A 25,457-nucleotide genomic window follows, 5' to 3' on the forward strand; every position below is an offset into this window, starting at 1 on the left:
GAAATTTAATACAAGATTCCTTACATACTTGAACCAAAAAATCTAAAAATATAATATATAAACACAATTTTAACTTTTAAGTTACAATATTTGGACAAAATTAGATATTTAAACGAAGAATAAAAAACATTTTGGTTATTTTTTTGTAATTTTTTTTATTTTTTGGTTCTACAATAAATTGTACAATTTAAAAAGGATCATTTTTATAATATGCATAAATTATGTTGTGAATTTATCTAAAATATTAGAAAAAATTATATCAATTTAAATTAAATTAAATTAATAACATATTTCAGACAGGAGGGGCGCTTCGTCCTCGTATGAAGTGGCCATCCGTGATTGGTGGAACTTCATGGTTGTAATTTAAAAATATTATTCATGGGTACTTGAAACTTTTAACATATTTTATTATATTGTGTTGAACACAATGCAATTTTCAAATGCAACATTTTCGGCAAAAATTAATTAATTTTGGGTACTACTATATAATTGTAATAATTATAAAATAAATTACCTACTTTAATAACAATATAATTAATTTAATTATACATCATAAAATAATAATAAATATAGATTGGTACTTTAGTAGTATAAACTGACACTGACAGACTGTCTTCGACCAGAATCGTTTTTCATGTGCCGTGATTTGTCATTTAATTCAAATTTGAGTATTTGACTCATAGCCATAGGTAGCAGGTATTATACATTAGTCACCTACAGTGACTTACTCAATGACAGGCACACTCGACATCTATTGTATAAGACAGTCCGGTTGCCTACTAGCTACTTTCCCTATTTGTTTAACATAATAATAATATGAAAAAATCAAACAAGAGTTAAATAGAAAAAAATCACCTTACAACTTAACTAAACATCTTCTCCCTTGATTTTTCAGATCGAAGGTATCCATCAGGTGTTTGTATAATCGATTATGTATGTTATCGTTATGATGCTTCTTCTTCAATCAATATTAGTGTGTGAGTTAGAAGGACTCTTGCTGTCGACTCTTTTCGGAAAAAACAAAATAAATGTATAAACAATAGGACTTTAAAAATGCCATGTAGGATGTAGCATTGTAGCTATAAGATATACTTCAAGGTTTAAGTTGTAATTACCATTTTGTGTTCGACAACAAGTTTATACTTTGCATCGATCTTTGCAAATTTATAATTTTAAAATCGAATACGTCTTAATAGTTAATTGTTAATTATGTAAATTATATATAGGTACTATTATATTATACAACGTTTTCAAAATTTTTATTTGAGTTTTTCTGATATACTTAATACGATCGATGCAAATTGCAAAACAACTGATTTGTTGATAAATTCTAAACTTATTGAAACATTTATATTGCGGTACTTCAAGTAAGTAGGTACTAGGTACCTATTAGGTATATATAGACTTTACCTTAATATATCTTAATATTAGATAAGTTAAATTTCATTTTTCCCAAGAGACGACAACATTTAGGCTTAACACAGATTATTATTAGCACCACCTTAAAGCTACTGTTATTAGTTTAATAGGTATACTTTTATAATTATTATCATGCACTTGTACCATATACTTTTCGTCTTCTAAAATAGTAAAATATTCTCTAACATTAACTCTGGAGATTATCTACTTTATAGCATATTTTGTTTTCGATATATTATAACCATCTGACTATGTATACCTATATCTCTTATATCTCACGTATGTTTATGCAAAGATCCTATATAAGATGCGTACAGGACCCAATAATGTCCCTATAGCCTTGCCCTTATTAGTATATTTACTGTATTATGTATATTAAAATAGGTAATCTACCTACATTTTACACGTTTTATATACGTATTTATTTATTTATTTATTTATTTAAATATACGGACGTGAGTCCTATTACAATTTCGAATATTTGCACACATAAGAATATAAGATATTAACAAATTTAGTAAACAAGATGAAAAGAAAAAAAAAAAAATATATATAAAAGAAATTATACAAAAACTAATAGTATTTAAATGAATATAATAAGAAAACTATAAAGTGCGATAGGGTATATAATAAAGATAATGGACAATAAGTTATATAAAATCAAAGGGATAAGTGTTACCTGCAGCTACCATGAGGAGATTAGCGGGGGAATTTAAAATATAATTTTTATTTGAAAATTGAGGGTAAAATGGTTTCGGATCTCTGGTATTAAGGTTATTTATTTTTAAATTAATCAATGATAACAATTCCGGACAATCAATAGCGCCTAATAATAATTTATTAAGAAATTTGGAAAGTAGAAGTATTCGACCTAGTATGTACCTACTATTAATCATACCATAGTATGTACCTACTATGTACATTTTATTAGGTATATCAATTAATTAAAGTTTAAGTACCTATAGTTAGGTAGGTACGTAGGTATCTCAATTATAACTTCACAATGTACTTAAACTATGATATGGAAAGAAACCATGCATAATAATATATATTAATATTTATTTATATATATATTATATGATATATATGTATGGGGGTGTGTGTGTGTGTGTGTGTGTGTGTGTGTATTGTAATTTTTTGTCCCCTAACGCATACGGTCGTGTTCATTAAGCATTGACATAAATGCCAGGACACGTTGTTCGCCCAGTCATGAATATTCTTTCCCTTTGAGTAATAAATATATTACATATATTACACCTTTGGCTGTAGTATATAACACATTTGAAACGTTTGCAACGCAACAAAAAGTATATACATATTATACATATAATATTAAAACGTTCACTGCGGATGATATTTGTGTGTACTTAAGCGTGATGCAGAAAAAATTGGAGTTTAAAAAAAAAAATTCCTAAAAATTGAAAAATTAAAATTTCATTGTACGGTTTGCACTTGTTTATGAAAAAATGCTTATAGAAGACGCTGACGAAAAACAAAAAATTTAATCGTAACGCTGACCAAATTATAGTGCATTTAATAACAAGGGGAATGACGCCATTTGGCATCATCCGCAGTGAACGTGTTAATGTATTTTTTTTTAATATAAAAAAATAAACCATGGTTGTTGTTGTCGACCAACTGCAGTTGTTGTCGTGTTCTTCTCTAACAAAGAAAAATATGACAATTTAGGCACAAGTAGGTAGGTATACAAGGCACCTATAACTCCTACAAATATTTATTAATTGTTCGGCGACGCTTAATAAATCAAACATCATCGATGAACAATTATAATAAGATATTTGAACAGAAAAATATAATATGTTATTTTTCATGTCAATTATGCGTTTGTAACTGTAATAAATATTGTATTTTTTTTTCGAAAATATTAACATACATATTCTTAACAAATGAAAAACACATTTTTAACACCTGCTTACATTATTTAGTTCACGCATTTGCCGTCCAAGAAAATACTGATGAAATTATAATATTGTAAAACTATATGTGGCGCACATTTTACATTATAAATTATTGAATAATTTTTTGTGCTTAAGGAACCTATAAAATATGTCTGTTATAGTTTTGTAACATACCGATGAAAAATTAAAGTAAAAAATGAAACATTAATACTTAACAGGTATACACGCGCCATGTTTAATAAAACGTCTCATATATAAGTACTACTACTCTACTGTACATTTTCTGCGTTATTTCCACATAAAGACTGGCAATTTTGACAAAAAAATACAATAAACCATTAGATATTCAAGCGTATCAAAAATTTTAAAACACATACAATATATTAAAAATGTATTGTTATAATTATTTCAATAGATTTAAATGATATTCCGTAAAAAATGTTAATTAAAATGTCACATTACCATATATATATATAACCTATAGGTATATTTTATATCGTGTAAAAATATAAGATTATATAACGAATATCTATTGTTGGTAATCTACCTATAGCCAGCTATGGTATACCTATATTATTATACATCATGTGGGTACTGTTGTACAAAATAAAAAGTTTCTTACCTCACGTCCACAGTAATAAACATGGACTTTTATTAGTAAACGCAATACAATATAAATTATAATAATATAATATAATATAGATAGGTAGGTAGGTACCACAAGTTTTGTTGGAATGATTTAACGTTTGAAATTTTAATATATTTTTACTCAGCTAGGCCACTGTCGTAGGTACTGATCAATATTATATCATACAATACGACGTGTATAATATATTTTTATACATATATACCTACATCATCCATACTCCACACAGTGTTTTATTACATTCATTTGTTCTCATTTTATCTATAATTGTATAGGCAAACAGACAGTTAATAGTCATAAAAAAATATTTATTCTTCATAGCTGTTATATTATGACCACTCATCACGTACGAGCGAGTTAGCGAATATAGCTATAATTATATAGGTAGGTAGGTACCAACTACTGAAATATTGCATAAAAAAAAATTGTATCGTTTTGCAACCGCGCACAGACAAGGCTCGCGCCGCCAACAGCAGAGACGAATAATTTTATTATAATATATTACAAAATCAATGATAGCAATACAATAAATTATTGTGTACCTATATTGTAGATAGGTATATTATTATAAGCCATCGACAAAGCATCGTTAAATCCAATATTGGGGGAGGGGGGGGGTAAATTATGTGGGTAAGTTAAATTGGCTATAGCGATAGTCTTTAAAACTATTTTATTTAGACAAGTAGGCTTTTTCAAGTTTGAGACTTAATGTAATACACCTACGACATTGTCGGTCTGTCGTATGAAAGAATTACGCAGGTAGACAATATATATATATGTGTATTCACTAAAACAGGGTACACTCTACAACTCAGTATTATACTTATATTACTCCGCACCCTATACATTTTTTTATTGAATTTTGTTTGCGGGAAGTACATCATGAGACTAAAACTATATTGGATCATAAATTCCTATATGACTCACAATAATTATTGTGTAACTCTATTATATTGTATTTTGCGCGACTTCTTCGCTTTTTCTTTGTACCTACCCTGTTGTTTCATTTAGTGTGCACACGGTGTATTATATTCTTTAAAAATAATTTCAGTATAATTGTACCTGTTATATATGTATAATATACCTATAGGTATACAGGACGCGCATATTATAATACATCTGTCGTATTGTACGTGGAAACCGAACGAAAATTCGGGAGAAAACATATCGTCCTCGAGGATAGCCAGATACCTATATACCTACGCATTACATATATTACAAATTATTATAATAATATTATCATCGTCGAAGTCGTCGTCGTCGTCGTCGTCGTCGTCGTTGCCGTCATAATCATCGTCATTATTATCATCAGCATAATAATATACCTAACATTATGCCGTGTGTGTGGCGGCGGCGGTGTTTAGGTTCCTATATATTGTTAAATGTCATCTGTACCGTAGGTATATACCTGCACCGATACACCGCGTACACGCACATATTATACACCTTTACAATACTATAATAGTGTGTGTACCTGTCACAGCTGTTAATTAGTGACATATTGTTTAGCTCTTTTTTTTTTCTTCTATACAGTAGAAATCGAATGGAACGCATTCGGTTGTTCACTGTCTCACGGATAGCACACCCATTTCCTCAAACCGTAGGCAATAGTATAACTACGTTGCATTCGTGCAGTACACCTATCTGAAATATTATAAATACCTAACACCGGTGCGAGGATATACCTACATATATGTGTGTAATATGCATATTTTTCGTTCACCAATAACAGCGGTATTCACTTTTTCGACCACTATTAATCAAGCAGTGTTCGTGAAAACAACGAAATTATCACACGGTGAGCATATATTACTTATATACGTTTATAACATATTGTACGAAATAATATAATAATATATTATTCCCCCATTTACCTGTATATTATATTAATTTATATTTTAGTTTATAAGTTAAAATTAATCGCCAGATTACCGCTACCTACTATTTATATATATTTTACATAATTCAATTAAGAAATAAAAAATTAAATATATTTGTTTATATATTATATAAGTAACATCGCCGAAATTTATATAAAATATACTTGCTTGTACATTAAAAATACAATATAATATTTAGAACATAATATATATTATGTTAAATATTTTAGAAAATAAATCATTTTTCAGTTACATAGCTGATATAATGTGTATCTATCTATCTATATATATTATATAATATAATATCATATTGTTACTTACTGCAGACTAGGTACTGTCCTACTAAAAACCAAACATTTAATCAACCTGATTATTTTATTATTTTTAGAAAACTATAACCAATATCAAAAATTTATCACTTTTAATTATATACATGTGTAAATTCTTCCATAACATAAGTATTTACCACAAAAATTAATTCGTTAAAATATGTATAATCAGTGTGATTATAAATGAATTGCCATTTATAATTTATATTTTATAAAATTATTTAAATATCGCACAACACCAGTCATACATTTTTATTTATGAGTATGTATGACTAATACATTTGAACGCATTATTAATTTATTGTGGTACACGTATTATATTATTATAATAAATATTATACTGCTCATTGACGTTCATAAGCTAGGTAATTATTATATTGTTTATAAGTCCTAAACTCTTATATACTTAATAGACACTGTGATTTTAACATTTTTGTTCCTACAAAAAAAAAATTATCTATTACGATATTTAATATTTAAACAAATACCCATGTTGAGTGTTAGACTAAGCTAGCTATAATAATATTATTATTATTATGTATTGACCAATATTATAGTACCTAAATAGTATGGAGTTATGACTTGATGTTTTGGCCAAAAAACTGAAAAATAATTATTTAAAAAACAAAATATGTTTACTTGAGTTGGCTAATAATATTTTGTTTAATTGTTGATAAATAATACAGTAAGTGAATAAAATTAATTTAACGTAGGTACTATAGCTCAATCGAATTAGTTCAGTATTACATAATAATTTAAAATTCAAGTTACCTAGATGCCATAATAATAATCAGCTATAGTAGGTACGTAAATGTAAAAATTAATTTAAATAATTAAAAATTAATGATCGTACATAGCAAATCGATTATTGAGACAATTTTATTTGGAAGGAAATAATGTACGACAACATCTGGATTTAAGGAGTAGTGAATTATAATATTATACGTGTACAGATATCGCCTATACATCATAAAAACGAGCGTGAAAACATTACTTCGTTTAGTATTTAGGCTTTGTTGCTCGGTTGGTAGTACAGTCGATTAATATTATAAATTGATCATTGCCCGTGAAAGTTTGAAAAGTGATTCATATTTAATAGACTGCATCTATATTTATTTAATAATATCATTGTAAAAGGCAGATACCTAGGTATTGCAGATGACCGCACGAAATGCTTGATAAGAATAATAATAATCGGTCATAGATTTTCGTCGCGTGAAGCGTATTGGACATTATTATATTGTCGTGTTGTTGTTAAAGGGGCTGGAGCGTGATTCATTTTTAGTCGAAAACATAGCTCACGACTTCAATCACTACGCCCAATATAATGTTCCGATATTAATTTTGAAAGCAAATTTGAATTTGTCACTAAATTATCTATGCTTTGACAATTTCATTTTTCTGATTTTTATTTTTTTTACTTAGAAATGTACTAACAAAAAAAGTAAAAATAGATCATATTTATAATTCAAATTTAAATACATTGATATGGAATATGAAAAATGTACAACAGTTAAAGCATAGCAAATTTAGAGGAGAATTAAAATCTGCTTTCAAAATTAAAATCGGAACATCCTACTGAGCGTACTGATTGAAGTCAGAGGTAGTATTTTTTGAAAAAAAATGTTTGTCATTTTATAAAGCAATATATTATGGTGACATGTGTATGCGCGTAGGTAAAATTACAGACGTACATCCCGGTCACTGCGATGCCCCTATAAAACGTGATCAGTACTATACGAATTACGTACATTAATGTTCATTTACTTTCAACACATACACAAGACCCAGATAAACAGAAATATAAAATGCCTAGTTTTTACTCCTTAGAATTGATGACGCTCCAGCCCCCTTAACCATATTATGCCTCTAATAATATTATATGAAATCATATTACACCTAATATACTTAAATGGAATAATAATAAAAAAAAATGCCAAAAAAAAAAAAAAAAAATCAAAATTTAATAATAATAATAATAAATATGAAGAGGAAACCGGCTGACGTTATAATAATAATAATATATTATGACGGATAAATGAGATGCTATTCACAAACGTTTATTATTGCTGTGAATTGCCCGTTAAGTGGACCCGCACCATGGACACCGGCATCCACACACATGATTCACGTCATATATAATAATAATATGAAACCTTCACCGTACTACATGTATCCCACATATATATATATATGTGTGTGTGTATGTGTGTGTAAGTAACTTACAACGTGTTATTTAATATTAATTTGGACGCATTCGCCCTTTAACGAACGGCATCCTGTTATAATATATTATACGTACCGCTGCTGCTGGTGCTGCTGCAGGCATCGGTCCCTGCTCGCCATTAAAATTTTTCAATTCCCTCGCCGTCCCTCATAGGAAATGATAATAATATTATTTTTCAAGATTCGTATATTGGGATAAACGATTACAACAATCACACCGCCACGCGGGGCGTCATAATTCATAATATTATATCATTATATATACATTTATAGCTACACCCAAACACCCACTAATTAGGTATATTATACGATACTGCACGAGTATGTATGTACAATGCGAATACAGCTATGGTCTATGACCAAACACTATAAAACAAAACACTTACAAAACGTTTAGTGCTTACGAATCCCGTGCAAAACTTATATAGGTATTAGGTAGGCAGAAACGAAGTTTTTACCACAAAATTATTCTTCGATTTTACTGCTATTCTGTGTATAGGAATAGGGTATGGATTATATTTTAAAAAAAATTGAAAATGGCCTATAGAATATTAACTGTTTGTACAACGGTCAATACAATTTGTTATGGCTATTAAAATTGTGTGTTATAATCCTCATAGGACTGTATTATTATACTGAATATTGTATTGTTCGAAAAAAAAAAATTAAAGAAATACCATCAGACATAATATTATGTAACACTTTGGACATACAATCAACATTTACTTCGTATAGTTTACTGGACGAATGTTAAAAAAATTGATTAAGAACAAATAATATTTTTTAAATTTAGACCTATCGGTAAAAAAAATTATAACTTACCTCAAATGTACAATAATATTTAAATGTAAATATACATATATTTCAGAATGTGCTTTCGTAAACACGACGAAAGTACCTATATATATTATATATGTACGAATATAATTAAATAAAATTTGTATTGTACGTGTACGGTTTCAATATTTTGACAATTTTATTCATATTTTTGTTACTTTCTACGTTAATTTGCATACAGTTTTTTTTTGTAAATATGTTAGAACACATAGCTGAACACAAACAGATTCTTTAGCACACGGTGCTATTGCCGACTTCTATGCACGCTGTTATGTTACTAGTTACTATACACTCGTTTACAGTTAATAAGGTCAATTATATTTTGTCATCTGCTGCAGTTTAAATTATGGCCCTGTGCTCGAAAGACTATTATAATCAGTTACAATATACCGTACATCATCGGTTATATTATATTGTTGATTTTTGGTTTTTTTTTTAATCTAAATATTATACGGCCTATAGCACAAAAACCATATTTATCAATTATATAATATATTGTTTTATTCTAAATTATAATATAGCTCTTTATTCGCCAGGAAAATAACAATGTACGCGTAATAGGTAATATGTACATAAATATGTATAATATACACCAGTTAGGTAGTCCACAAAATAACGTTTATAGTTCATGTACCTGTATAGGCTATAACTAGGTATATAAAATATGATAAATATATAATATATAAGTTATGTTATTCTATTAATTCTATTAAATTTTAATCGTACACTTTATGAGTTTTCATTTTCATACGGTTCAAAAAGTAGGTAGGAAATTGAAAAAAATGAATACATTTGGTTGTGCGTATAATAATGTATTAATCAAATAACAGTTCGATCGAATTCCATGTTTACTTTGAACAATCTGCATTTATACATCTGTTATAACAAGAGTTTTAGCAAACTGCAATCGTATAATATATTTTCTGTATACACTTTTACGACTTTACAAGTTTTAGTTTTTTAAGTAATTAATAATCTTTAGTATAGTAGTTTTAATAAAACATTGGGGAATAAAAATTGTGTTTTAGTCCGTTATGTGAATAGTTGTATGGAAACGTTTTACACATTACCTGCAATCCTATATTGATTACAATACAATATCATAATAATTAAACTTTTTTTTTTGCAGGTTTTCGAGCATCCGTTTTATATTTACGTGACAATACAAGGATTGAAGGATGAGGACCTATACATTTTGGCGACTATTGTATATTTATTGGCAGAAGTCTAGAGACTAGAGTGCTAAGTAGTAGCGCCAACGGTGAATTGATTTTAAATATGTCACCTGCGTACTACTGCTTACCATTCTGGCCTCCTAATTACGTCTCACGAACAAATCCAAAGAATGACAATGTCACAATGATACAAAATCGTACAAAATTAACTGCGTATAAATACAATATACATAATATATTTATTTATGCACAGATATTATATTTTATATTCTTTTGTTTTCTACTAGCTATTTACTATAAAAACTAATTTGATGCTGAGATATTTGTTTACTAAAAATCAACAACTTATATTAATTAATATACATTAATTATAGAATAATCTATGTAAGTTATAATATTATTGTTGTACAAACAACAATAGTATAATATATAGATTTAATGGGCACATTTTGTATTCTATATAGATCATAGGTGCCTAACTAATAGGTATCTGCTGTTATATAAACGTATTTTAGTCTATTTTTTTATTTAAACTGTTAACAGAACATGTCATTTTCAAAACAATTTTACTTTTCGACACTCATATTATGATGATGATCTCAGAAATTTTAGTCTATAAGATTAGTCTATTGTATTTAATTGTAAAAAAATATTCAGTTAACTACCAAGTATATATATAAATTAAATAAATCACTGTATAAATTTGATTTACATATAATATAAAACTATACATTTAAATCCTAATTTAATGTACTTACCTATATTTTTCTAATTAATTATTCTAAAGCATTATTTTTTTTTCCTGATTAACCGACAGCAGAGGGGGCTCTGTGTGAATAATACTACCTACTTCTTTACTGACATAGCATTATTTATATACTAAATACTTGTATTATATTCAAGTCCAAATGCCCAATCATCGTTTTTATAATTCTTCAACTCGTTACGCTAAGTTTAAATCACCAGTTATAACTGGATAATAATATATTATGATAATTATTCCATAATTAGTATACATAAATTCTTAGGATTTTACTAAAATTTGAACATTCATATTTCACTTCACAACACATTTCAGAATCATGTCGTGTTTGAGTGTTTCATAATAAGATATCGGCACCTAGGTATTGTTTTTACAAAGATGAATTGAACATTGGTTATCGGTAAATCCTTCAAACACTGCTGTCTGTCTTTACTCGTTTTCATTGGAAATTGGTCGAGTAGATTGATTTTTTATTGATTCTAAAAAACAAAACCAACTCATATTATCTGTATGTAAATAATTTTTAGAATAATATGATGAATGTCATTTTTAGAGGGACATACACACATATATATATAATATATATATATAATATATATATATAATTATATTAAGTATATTGTATATAGAGTAAACATTTTGATGATATATGCATTTTATATTCCTATATTATATTGGTTTTATGCTGATATACATTATACGTGATGTTAAGTTGTTTATGGTTAATGGTTATGCGTATGATAGGTAAGATACATTATTGTAACCTATATTTAGGAAAGAAGAAAGCTCTAAATGCTTATATTTATATAATATGTATCTATTATATATTTAAATTAGGTATTTTGTTGATCAAAAATGTTATACAATTATAGTTACTTAACAGTACCTAACTATTTTAGCTACCTATCTATTTTATTACAGTAACTATTTCAGACATGTTTTTTTTTATTTATGGTGTTGCTTCCTTAACCAATAAAGAAATTACAAACAATTACAAAATTTACGACACACTGCACTGGCTATTTTTATTTATTTTTTTAACAATAAACAGTAACGTTGGTTTTGCTGTAATGCAGAAATTAATACATTTTCAGTAATTATTTGATTAAGTTTTGGATCATTTGGACTAGATATATTCAATTTTGATTATTTTTCATATACTTACCTACTTAAATAGATATTATGCTTAATAATTTATATTTTATTTTCAAGGCTAGAATTTCAATTAGGTACCTACCTACCTTTTTATTAAGTTTAAGAAAACCTTTATTTATATATCATATAAGCTTAACTATAAACTGTATAAAGTTAAAAAAATAAGTTAAAAATATTGTTGATCTGCAAATTTATATAATACGGGTAATATATTTTAAAGTTAAACCTACTGTTTAGCCTATATTTAAGCACAGGCATACTACAACACAGAGACTGCCGATTGTTTATATTTATTAATATGCATGTATTACCTACAAATACCTATTCTGTTTGATAAAATGTATAAGTTTAGTATTTTAGTACAAAGGCCAAAGGGGTATAATATTATTAATTTTCTAAATATTTGAATACATTACTTACTATGGTCTATGACGGGTATACGTAAATAATATTTTTACATATATATAATTTTGAAAATCATTACTCATTAGTCATTAATCGTTATATTCATTACTTATTAGTTATTACTCATTACAAATTACACATATTACTTATTTTTATGAGAAAGAGTAACTTAAAATTAAAAACAACATGTAAATGACATAATAATTATAATAAAAGAGTGCTGTTAAAAATCGTATTTTAGAACAATATGATATCATTATTGATTTGAAACTTATGTTATAGTTGTTTTCCTGCGTCGAGTTGATTGAACGATATCTATATCCTGTCCAGTGTCCGGTTTTTTTTTCCTACCAATTTCTATTAATTTTTACCATTTTTTGCTTACAAAATATTTTTCATCATGATATTTACTACGTTGCATATGAATCGTGTCAAATCATTTAATAACTCAAATAAAAAGGTATACTTAAAAACAAACGTATAGGTATTACCCACCTATCTACCTACATTTTATGTTATACATAATATTTAAATATTTTTCAGTTGGTGCAGTAAATTGATTTTTATGAGACTTCCAATATAGTTGTTTGTACTTTATTAGTGCCTTTTTATATTTTTTATCGTAAATTTCACATTATAGATAATATATGAGTACTACAGCTATTAGTAATCCTAAATAGTATTACCATTGATTATACATTTATACATAGTGTTATATAGTATATTAGTATACCATGTATTACCAATGGTATAACTAATTTGAACCACCTATTCGATAAACGACGTAAGTCAATAAAAGGTAATTCGGAGAAAACAAGAAAAAACTGATTTTACGCTACCAGTGATACATGGTAGATAAACCGAGAGGTCTAATGAAAAGAACTTGGCTAGATACACAATTTAAAAAATAATAAAAAAAACTATGGTTTTACCTTGGGGGACGCGCATAAAGATTCTGGACTTTGTTTCTACAATACACGATTTTCCGTGGTGTAAATGCTTGGCTTAATTGGTATAGGCTCATACTGGACTTACATATTTTATTCTCAAATAGGCATAGTCAGCCTAATTACGACTATAGTATATAAAAGATTATTATTAAAATATTATTTTAATTTTTAAGTCCAGGACGTACGTTATTTCTCTTCCATACTGATTATTTACAGTGGTGCAACAGTTCACACATGATCCGTCTATCATTTAATAACACATTCCACGCATTATCTCAATTTGTAATATTTTGTGACTAACGTCGTTTCTCAAATAGGTGGTTAATTTTACATTTTTGTTTAAACTATCAATTTGAGTACCAAAACATTCAATAATAATTTAAATCGCTTTTATGTTGACAATTAATTATCAAGTATATTTCATGTTGATATGTTTTTTTATATTCTTATATTAAGGAATCATTCGTAATTTTCGAAAAAATTTTCTTTTATGACGGAAACAAATATTTTTGTCTTGATTTTTATTTTCTTATATACGATATACGAATTATATTGTTCCCGCGGCGTATTCTTTACCTATATTTTACTATCCCATTTTTTTTGTAAAATCGTTTACATATTATGTATCTTTAATATTTCTAAATAGCTATGATAAAAACTTTTGAGGAACTATTAAATTTTCAAGATTTTTTACCGAGCGAAAAATTATTTATCGACAATAATTGAAAAGATACCTCTATCTTTGAATCAGCCTCTATTTTTCGAAGGTTATTTTATAATGTACATTTATATTTATATTTATAGTAATCTATTATCTATTTGTCATTAGTAGGTTATACGGTAGGTATTTTGATATAATTGGCCATTAAAAAATAATAATAAACTACGATAAGTGAAAAATATTAGTGATCTTATGTTACATTTTAAAGCTTGGATAAATATTTTTATCAATAGTTATAGAACAAAAAAACTAAACAATTTAGGAAATGTCAAATGACTACAAATAGTTTAAAATTAGTAGAAATATTTTGAACATGTCACTGCCCATTGGATATAGAAAACAATAATTCAAAGAATAGTGGAATGTTTCAAGTTCCTAGGATTAATATTTATTGAACAATAAGCAAATACATCTGAGTATAATGTGAATATTGGAATTTAAATATTCAATATTGTCAAAGTTTGAACATCAATTCTACCAGGAAAACTACAGAGTTTCATTTCACGGTATTACATTTGCCAATTTCTTACTTCATATACCTATATTTATAATTATAAAGTTAGCATAGGCATATTGATATGATTATGTGCGGATATAAACATATATTCATATTATTATATTTATACCCGCATATCCGAAGCGTGCTCACGAGGGGAAGGATCAGGGTTTCACACTGTCACATCCCTACAACTTTTGCTTATTTTTGTAAAAATAAATACACCATCGAATGTGATATACATATTTTATTTTACAACTCATGTTGCATATTGTATTGTTTTTTGCAGGAACTGTACTACTATGGATATAGGTAAAGTTAAATACTAAATGACTCTTTAAAATTAAAATTTCTGAAAAAATCGGGACCAAGTTATCTACACTTCAAAATTTCTATTGATTAAAAAAAGGCTCTCTATATTTACATAATATTATCACTTATCAGTATTCTCTAAATAATTGTATATTTATAAATGAATCATATTTTTGTACCTAATGACATGAAATTATGTAAAAGATATTTACAAGACGACGAGTGTTAACTGTTCTAAAAGAAAACTGTTATATTTGTTAATCATCCATTATATAGTCATATAGACCGTAATATAATATTATGTATTTCAATTTATACATAGTTTTTTATTTTAGTGTCAATTATTAACCTGCTTATTTTCAAATATCAATGATAGTAAGTATTTATTTAAATTTAATTTTCGTCAATAAATAGTTTAGAAATAGTAATGTAAAAAACGATTTATGTTGAAACTTAAAATGTTTACTAGGATAATGACTACACCGAGTGGGTGTAACGTCGTGCCTCGGAGATACGAATTAGATTGTTCCGCCAATGAATGATAAAAACCTTAATTTATCCCCCCACACGAACCCATTATTAAGCTGGTTGAAATAGTTAAAGGATGACAAACTGTGTGTTTGTTCTGTATTCGTTTAGTCGATCTAAGCTCAAACGTTTGGTAACATCTATTATACTTAATGTTAAATCACAAAGTAGTAGTGTAGTATACGTTAAAACTTAAACATTTGTCACCAATCACATGCGGTTTAAATCCACGCTGAATATATTTGTTTTTTTTTCTATTACAGAAAAATGAATTTAAACAACCGTTTAACATTGTGAGTACATATTATTACATACTATTATGAAATATTCTTTACATTTTCAAAAGTTCACAAGACGTATAAGATTATAACGTAACCACGAATAGTCATTTTTATATAAGTATTCCGTCAACTTTTTATCTATTAGTATATTACGTAAATATGTAAGTAATTTAATAAATGCATTAAAACGGTTCTATCGAAAAAGATTTCCTGGTTACGTTCCTCGAGGTATTATTGGTTATGATTAGTTATTAATAATTATTGTACCTATATTATTAGTACGACCTACCTATATGCTTTAATTTGTGTAACTACTAACTTATACAGTTTTACCTAATTGTATTTGTATATAAACAAATCCATCATTTTACTTTCTTACGCATAATGTAGTCTTTTCTATGTGTACAAATATTCAGTTGATATTTTTATAATGTATTACCAAATAAATCATCTTAACTATACTTATATTTACATTACATAAATAACCGTTAAAATGTTTACCTAATCGATTTTATGCATTAACATTGTAAATACATAATATGATATAATTGTTGTATACGTATATACGTAGGTACCTATAGGTACCTATAAATTAACTTTACATTTAAATCATTATTTTCTAATAGGTACCTAGGTATCTATAAATATATAAGAGTAAAGTTGTATTTTACTCTTATATATTTATTTTAACTTTTAAGTATTTACATTTTAAACTGTTTCACATTATTAAATCGGATATTATATTATATTATATTATACGACGCCGTATTAATGATACCTATACTCTTTTCGGGCACAAATCCCTTGATATTTTTATTATTATTGTTTGGAATTAGTACATTTATTACATTCTTTAAAAATAATAGTTTTACCAACTACCAACTACCAACTTAAACTTATGTCTAATATAAATTATAATTACTAGTTACTACCTAATAGTAATATGATAAGCATTAGTTTATAATAATAAATGATTTATTTCTATTGTATTTAAAATTCATTAATGGATATATAATCTTAAAATATCTAAGTTTGTATTATTATTAATATTTACAAGATATTTCTACAATAACGCATATTCTGTTCCTAAGTACTAGTGCCGCGGGAGTGATATCCGTTTTTTGTATCTCCTGCAGCTCAAGTGCTTATCAACGGGAAACAGCGCACCGACCTTACATTATTTTATATCATACTATAATGTTTGTCTAAGTGTGTAATAATATTATTACAGTTAAAATATCAGGTCTGTAAGTTGTAACCTGTGTAATATGTACATAAGACTGTTTATATTATTATAATTATACATGTATATGTACATATGTAATATATGCATAATGTGTATCAGTGTCACAACCAGAATTTTTTCAAGGGGGAAGGGTCCATACTTGTTCAAACATAGAGAATCATTAAACAAAAAGAAAAAATCTGGTATATATAGGTATGTATTAGTTATATTACAATCCAGGGGTGGTCCAAACCTGGGTTGCATCACTGATATGTATACACTATACATATTACATAATATATATATATATAATATATTAATATGAACCTATTATTAAATGCTAATATAATAATAATATTATCTACTTATTAAAATAAGATAAACTGATAAATATAGGCCATATATAAGTTATATATGTATATACTTATATAGACATATAGTGTACAATACGAGGTACAATATATCTACACTGTTCAGGATTATTCACCAGTCATGCTCACCCACATTTTTTCTTTTAATGATTTTTAAAAAAAATTAAATATACTCAAAGATCTTATTTTGAATTTTTGAATGTTTTTGTATTACTTAAGGAGTGTACCTATGGTGACACAAACTTCCATTTTTTCAAATAAAAACTCCCCTTCTTTTTTGCTGTAAATTATTTAGTGGGCATTTAAGTTGTTGAAAAATTTGATGTACTTATTTATAAATTGAACAAGCATAGTTTCTCAGTTAGGTATTAAAATGTTTATACTAAGGACAATGGTCCTTAAATATGTTTTTACGTAAAATAATATAAATTAGATGAAATAAGTATTATAGGAAATAGAGAATATAGATAGATTTAGATATTATTATTGTACTTGGACTATTTTTACAAATTATTAATTTTGATAGATTAATATTAATCATTAAACGGTTCATATCACCATCTTTCAAACTCATTATCAATGGCCTAAAGCGCACAGAGTAAAAAAACTCAAACTACAAGTTAGAATTTTGATTTTTGATAGTTACGTCAACATTTTCAGAAAAATTATTTGCTCAATAGGTAATCTACAATAGAAAAGGGAGGTTGTCATTTGATAAACAGAAGTTTTGATCTCCACAGAACACTCCTTAAGTAACAAAAAAAATCTCAATAATTTGAAAAATCGGCCTTTTAGTATGTTTAAAAATTCCAAAAATCAGATTTGAATACCTACTGCATTATTGACGAAAAATGGCGAGTGATCATACTTGCGGCGAATCACCCTGTATATTATTATGTCAGTGCATGTTAGGTACACATAGACAGGTGGTAAATATTTACTATACCTACTGTCAGTACTGTGTACAAGTTATCATAATAATTATCATAAATATGATATAATATTATATTATAATTAGGTATATAACTTATAAGAATTCCCCACCGATGAGTTCGAAAACTGCCAGGTACAGTGGAGTGGCGAACTAAAAATTTTCCAGAGGCAATAGTTACAATTATCCCAAGTATTAATGCATGATAATGTATTAATATAATATAACTAATTATATTTCAGATCGTTATTGACTACCTATGAAGAATATTGTATTACATTTACTAGGGGACCCACTGGCTACCACCCAGCCCTCTATTTAAGAAAAATCTCAGAGGCAATTGCCTCTGAAATTACCGTTAGCCACGCCACTGGCCAGGTACCTGGTCGTGGCTCGTAGTTGGGTTGTCCGGTTGTAATAATTGTTTTGTAGGCTAGTTATACGGATGGGTCGCCGCGATCGGTGCGTCGAATCATAGACAAGTATACTGCGTCGAATACGGTTCACCATAAGTACATGATTATTGGAAAAGTTGATAGGTGCAAACAAGCACCTCTTTTCCATTGGACACTTTGGAGTTTGGGCACGTGCCCTGGGCCTCGCGATCGATGGGGCCTCTTAGTTCCTGCCAGAACACCAACCGATATTTATTGCTGTGCAAGTGGTAGAAAACAACTCGTCCCAGCCACCCCACGTCATTGCTGGTATTGGTGAGTCGTAACTCGTAGGTATACAAGTATAATATAGAATACTCAACCCGTGAAATAAACGTTGATTTTATTTCACCCAAATCGATTTTGTGTTTTCGTCGTCGTTTTAGAAATTTGCGGATCTATTCCGTTATATACGTATACCACGTCAGAGGTGCTGCGCTCGGACAAAAAAATCGAAAATATCCCCCGCCTCGCTATGCAACACCCCCTAGAGTTGGTCACAGGGTAACTACCATAAACCCACTCCCAGTTCCGACCTTAATTTTATAACGACTATTCAATTTAAATAGTGGTATACGTATAGGTAACACGTATAATACGTATTGAGAGGACGCGCACCCGCAGTGTTGTGTCCGTCTTATACAAGTACGATATAGCAAATTTTACGCTAAGTAGATCACATTTAGCCCCGCTAATTTTAAAATTAGAGTGAATTGGCCTATAATTGGCCTATTATCAAACTTTTAAGTAACAACGTTATATGTGTTCTCTCGTCGGTTTTTTACGATATTTTAGTTTTTAAGTGAATTAAGAGCATTTTAAAATATCGATGTATTATACATACTCACAACTCACTTAAAAACTAAAATATCGTAAAAAACCAACGAGAAAACACAGATAATGACGTTATTATACTTAAAAGTCTGATAATAGGTCATTAATAGGTCAATTCACTCTAATTTTAAAATTAGCGGGGCTAAACGTGATCTGCTTAGCGTAAAATTTGCTATGTCGTACTTGTGTAAGACGGATGAGACAACAGATGAGAGTGCGACGTCCTCTTAAGAGTGGATTTATGGCGATTATTGACGTAGTGACGTCCCCCCTAAAAAGGAGTGTTCTTTAAAGTTTAAAGTAGGAAATCGTATAACTAAAAAGGTCCAAATACGCTTAGCTAGACCGGTTTAAAATTATCCCACATTATCCCGCGCCGGGATAATGAACCGAGTAAATGATATAGTCCAAACATCCCCGGAGCATTATTTTTCGCACCGGTTAAATCTAGCGAATTTGTATTGGTGTCACCAACGGAAAATGATTTAGATATTATGGGTAACTACTTAGTTACTACCTCGGTTACTACCTTGATAAATAATAATCATTACATAATGAACTCGTTTATATAATTATATGTCGACTCGAATTAAAAATATCGTGTTCTAGCTCGCCAATAAATTATATATTTAGTATAGTTACCAATGTCAAATTATTTTAGAAGAAGAATAAAGTGGGTGTGCGTGTTAAGAACTGTCAGCTTAAACTTCCAAGACCGGAACTTTAAACACTATAATAATAACTCGTCCGAGTAGGTATAATATTATAATAAAAAATATTACCGTAAGGCGTAAATTCAGTTGCACACTCGTACATACCTGTTAGTGCAAGTTGTATGTGTTGACTCCGAAGAATGTAATAATAATATTATTTATGATTTCAAGTACAGGTTCGGTTAAAATTATTAACAAAGTTTGGTAATACTTTGATTTTCGTGGTGATTAATACTTGAGTGTGGCGTGATCTAGCGGTTGCTTAGGTTAAACACGTTACGATCGGACATCGGTGACGGGTGGGACGGCGAGAGCAGAATATTCCAACTCAATTATAACAAACCATAAATAAATAAATAATAATAATATTTTTATAAATTATAATATTATTATTTGATATTTTTCCGTATTGTATTGATTTTCAGAATGATTTTATTTTTATTTTATAATTACATTGTACCTAGGTATTTATCGGCTCGAACTTACGTTGATAATAAATTATCATTACTTTCATACAGGTAAATTTTTTCGTTCGAATGTGACGTGTTTTAATGCGCCGTAATATATTAAGTACTTATAATGCCACTTGCTAAAGTCCATACTATAGTACCCACCGGCAGCCACTTATAGGTACCTATAATAGTAATTAATTATTTATTATGACACTTCGCACATTCGTATATCGATGCAGAGTAGACTACAATTATTATATTATGCCTATAGTCTATTCAGAACCATAGACATAATATTAACATGACATTATTAATATGTCTATAGTCCATGTTCAGAACGTCATTAATTTGGCCAGGGACGATTGAAAGACCAAGCACTTGCTGCCCGCGCCCGACCAATACGATAAATTATTATTAATAACCGAACCGAAAAAAATCAGCAAGGTGGGGGATAATATTATTATTATTATTATTCGCTTCGTTACGTAAATTTTTAATTATCCGTTTCGGATGTTTTTTTTGTAATAATTTTTTTATTTATTATCAGTCGGTACTCGGTGTTGTTTTATTTTGTGGCAGGGAGCTCCGATTGGACAACGGCTGCAGCTGTTGATAAAAATAAATGTGATAACAATACCTGACTTTTATTCAGTGTTTCTAAATAGTGTTGGATCGCTCGGGACAATAAATTGAACAACGAATCCCGTAGGCTGTAATTAATAAAATTGCGTTATTATTTATTCGAGACTATTTACCGCAGACAGACTATAGTAACTACGTTTTTTTTTTTATTTTCAATCAATAACCAGAACTTTGTATAGGTACTAAACCTAATATTATACAATATCGTATTATTTCATTCAATAGGTAATTATTTATAAGTACATAATAATATTAGGACTTTATAGGTGTTTTGGATATTCAAAACCGTTTCATCGCAAAGTGACTGATTGATATTAATTTTTTTTAGAATGAAAAGTTTATAAATATTAATATACACTTGTAAATTAATTTATTAAGTAAATCGCTTAGTTAAAATCTTTTAAAAATGGAAAACGCAAGTACCGGACAACGTTCATCTTCCTGCAGTCAAGAAACATCTGAGTAAATTTATAATGTTCGATTATTAGAGGTGGAATGAACTCTACTTGACGTTGTCAATTTAAAATATGTTTTTATATGAACTTAATTAATAATAGATAATGTACATCAAATCAAACTCAAATTAAAGACATTAATCATTTATTAATAATTTTTAATTAATAATTTAAATATTGTAAGTATTCATTTTAATTGGTTATATTTGTATACATACTGTTTATTTCATAAAAATACTAACACGTTAAGTGTACATATCATATAACCTAGAATTAATTTTATATCGTTCATTCTATCTCTTATATTAATGTATTGTAAACTATTGTTTTAACATGTTTATTACTATATTCTAGGCCGAAACATTGTTGGGTTTGTTTTGGTACCGATGATGATGATTATGAAAGTAACAGAGATTGGGTGTCGCCATGTAAATGTCGCGGTTCTACACGTTGGGTAATTTTTTATAGTATTTAATATACATATTACATATTAACAGTTTTGGTAGTAACGTAACAAAAGTAACTCGTTACTTTGCTTGTAACGCGTTACATAATTTCATTAGAATTATTTCCAAGTAATGAAAATGTAATGGAAATTACTTTTGAAAAGTAATTTTTATAGAATAACGTGTTACAGTTTCGAATTATTAAGTACCTACCTACCTATTGTGAATTGAAAAAAAATATATGTATAATGCAGGTATTATTGTTTACCAATCTAATACGTATATATATAATATTTAATTTCAACTCGGCACAATTCAGTTTTCAATGGTTTTGATGTTTGAAATGTCTAATTGCACCGTAAATCACAGTTAATTAAATTTATTATTACTTTAAATAGAAATAAATTTTCCTATGAATATAGCTTGTGTGGAAGACTACAATTTTTATGATCCTATTAATTATACAGGTTTTATAAAGAATTTGCTTGTTCAAATTTCCTGTATAAGATAATTGCCAAGAAATTTAAAAAAAAATGTATTTTTGTAACAATAAAGTAATGAGTTGCTTTTCTATTTGAAAAGTAAAGTAATTTCATTACAATTTTATTTGAGTAACGAGTAAAGTAACTTAATTACATTAATCTCTTAGTAACGAGTAAAGTAACTTAATTACTTTTTAAAAGTAACTTACCCATTACCCAACACTGCGTATTAATCATTATAAGCGAATAGTTATCATGTAGTGTATGCTCTACTGGCACATTGGAATGTTAATTATAATATCATTAGAGTTAAAAACATTCTGATATTATGCTTAGATGTTCAATAATTTATAACATATAGATTATAGGTGAGATAAAAACAAAATAATGGACATTTTGAGTAGCTGTTACTGCAGTTGATTACTTAGTACAGTAGAAGCTTATGTTAATTTGGGATATTATGTATTTTAAAATAAAACAGTTAATTTATGCAATTTTATCCTAGCGTATCTTCTGTCCCAGTTAAGCATATTTTTGGATTGAGTTTACTTGTAGGAACAAAACTTAATTTTTGAAATCCCAAATTTTGACTGAATACCATACTAAAATATTTGTACAATTGTATTGTTTGATAATAAGTTGATACCTTTAAATACTAGAGTTATAACTGATTTACCTCATACTACAGCCATATTTGTACCCAATAATACATATTATTACGTTTTTTTTATCAATACATTTCATATGCAATTTTTTTTTTTAATAATCCTATTTTGATTAGTTTGAATAATTCAACCACATTGACAATTAATTTATAAGATGAGTTTTATTGAAGAATGAAATGATAAAACTACTATAAAAAAAAACTATGTAATTGAATGTAGGCGAGTGTCAAATGATTGCCGGGTCATTCAAGGTTTCTTTCCTGCCACGGTAATAAGGATGCTGCTTGTCATTTTCTATACACATATTCAACAAACTATAATATAGTAGACATTTATAACAATTAATGTTTTATGTACCTGCGATTCGTACAATCAAACTATAACAATGTATTGTCGTCTGTTTTATTGATCCACACACATAAAATTGTTATTTCAGGTTCATCAGGATTGTGTTCAACGTTGGGTTGATGAAAAACTGAAAGAAAATCTTAGCGTTAAAGCACATTGCCCTCAATGCCACACACAATATATTATTGTGTATGATGAAGTCAGTAAGTGTTATAGAGTTAGTATTGAAGATAGTTAAAACCTTATGGTGATACAATAATTTCTTCAATTCATATCTGTACGTTTTTTTTTTTTTGCTAGAAAATAGTTTTCGTATTACATGAGTTGAACTTCTATTTTTGATAACTTTCACTTCAATATAAGCATTTTAACATTAACCTGCTAAATTTAAAAACTTGACCAAAATTATAAATGTTCATATCTAGTAGGATTTGAAAATAACTGCTTTCAAAATATATCTTTATTATATTTATATGTTTATAACCGTTTATATGTTATTAACTATTTTTATGCCTTACAATTTTACAGATTACTTTGTTCGAATACTAAACAAACTTGATAAGACAGCTAATCAGCTATGTCCTTTTTTGGCAGCTGGTGTTGTGGTCAGCACTCTTTATTGGTCAGCAGCTTCTTATGGAGCAATAACGATGATGCAGGTTAATTAATATTAATTAGATTATTTATTTATATAGAGGTTATAAATGAAGGTTTTTTAGGTAATGGGTGAAAGAGAAGCTATAACAATGATGGAGAATACAGATTCATATATGTTGCTCTTGGTGTTGCCATCAATACCTCTCAGTCTAATTTTAGGCAAAACGATTAATTGGGAAGAAACCTTGCTGTTATTTGTGCAGAGATTTACTTCACAACTACCTTTATTAAGGACCATCATGCCTTCGTTTTTGTAAAACATTTATATTTAGCTTATATTTATGATTGTTTAATAATTTGATTATGAATTGTACTTGTATTGATTTTTAGGTGTGAACCTGTCAACAATTCAACGAGTACAGTCCAATTCAATTCAGTCGTTAATCCAACAACTACTCTTTGCGCTGCACTTTTATTGCCAACTACTGCCACCGTAGTTGGAAATTTATTATTTGACAATAGTTCTTACTCATATCTACAAAAAACTTTATTGGTAAGTGTTATATAAAATGTAATGAATGTTAATGCAAGTGTTCATTTATAATATTTATGTTTTTATTCCAGGGTGGGTTAGTGTACATTGCAGTAAAAGGTGTTTTTAGAATATATCAAAGACAACACAATATTATAAAGGAAAGAACACGTAAAGTCATTGACTATCCTGAAACTGATACTGAAGAAAATAATTAAAAATCTGTACCATAATCCAATACTTGTTTACATCACTTGAAACATATTATAACATCTTGATATTGTACAT

The 25,457-nt window shown here is 27.9% G+C and overlaps 1 protein-coding gene, 2 long non-coding RNA genes and 2 other non-coding genes across 5 annotated transcripts; 3 read left to right on the plus strand and 2 right to left on the minus strand.

Annotated features, from left to right (window-relative positions):
• Positions 1 to 10,498: 10,498 nt before the first annotated feature.
• Mir252b (microRNA mir-252b) lies at positions 10,499 to 10,561 on the plus strand. The gene has a single exon (NR_040202.1). It is a non-coding gene; the product is annotated as a microRNA mir-252b (primary transcript).
• An 818-nt stretch (positions 10,562 to 11,379) lies between these two features.
• LOC115034194 lies at positions 11,380 to 12,809 on the minus strand. The gene is made up of 2 exons (XR_003839542.1): positions 12,770 to 12,809; positions 11,380 to 11,673 (listed from the first exon to the last, which is right to left on the minus strand). It is a non-coding gene; the product is annotated as an uncharacterized LOC115034194 (long non-coding RNA).
• A 4,319-nt stretch (positions 12,810 to 17,128) lies between these two features.
• On the plus strand, positions 17,129 to 17,193 carry Mir252a (microRNA mir-252a). The gene has a single exon (NR_040140.1). It is a non-coding gene; the product is annotated as a microRNA mir-252a (primary transcript).
• Positions 17,194 to 21,665: 4,472 nt separating this feature from the next.
• LOC100159328 (membrane-associated ring finger (C3HC4) 5-like) lies at positions 21,666 to 25,457 on the plus strand (the record flags this gene model as incomplete). The annotated part of the gene is given in 7 exon segments (NM_001163927.1): positions 21,666 to 22,106; positions 22,454 to 22,553; positions 24,129 to 24,243; positions 24,569 to 24,699; positions 24,760 to 24,950; positions 25,028 to 25,190; positions 25,262 to 25,457. Coding segments are annotated over 7 exon segments (882 nt in total). The 5' UTR covers positions 21,666 to 22,050.
• Positions 23,835 to 24,162, minus strand: LOC107883613. Its single transcript, XR_001679415.2, has 2 exons — positions 24,050 to 24,162; positions 23,835 to 23,986 (listed from the first exon to the last, which is right to left on the minus strand). It is a non-coding gene; the product is annotated as an uncharacterized LOC107883613 (long non-coding RNA).

This window comes from Acyrthosiphon pisum, chromosome A2 (genome assembly GCF_005508785.2).
Source record: "Acyrthosiphon pisum isolate AL4f chromosome A2, pea_aphid_22Mar2018_4r6ur, whole genome shotgun sequence".
Lineage (NCBI taxonomy): Eukaryota > Metazoa > Arthropoda > Insecta > Hemiptera > Aphididae > Acyrthosiphon > Acyrthosiphon pisum.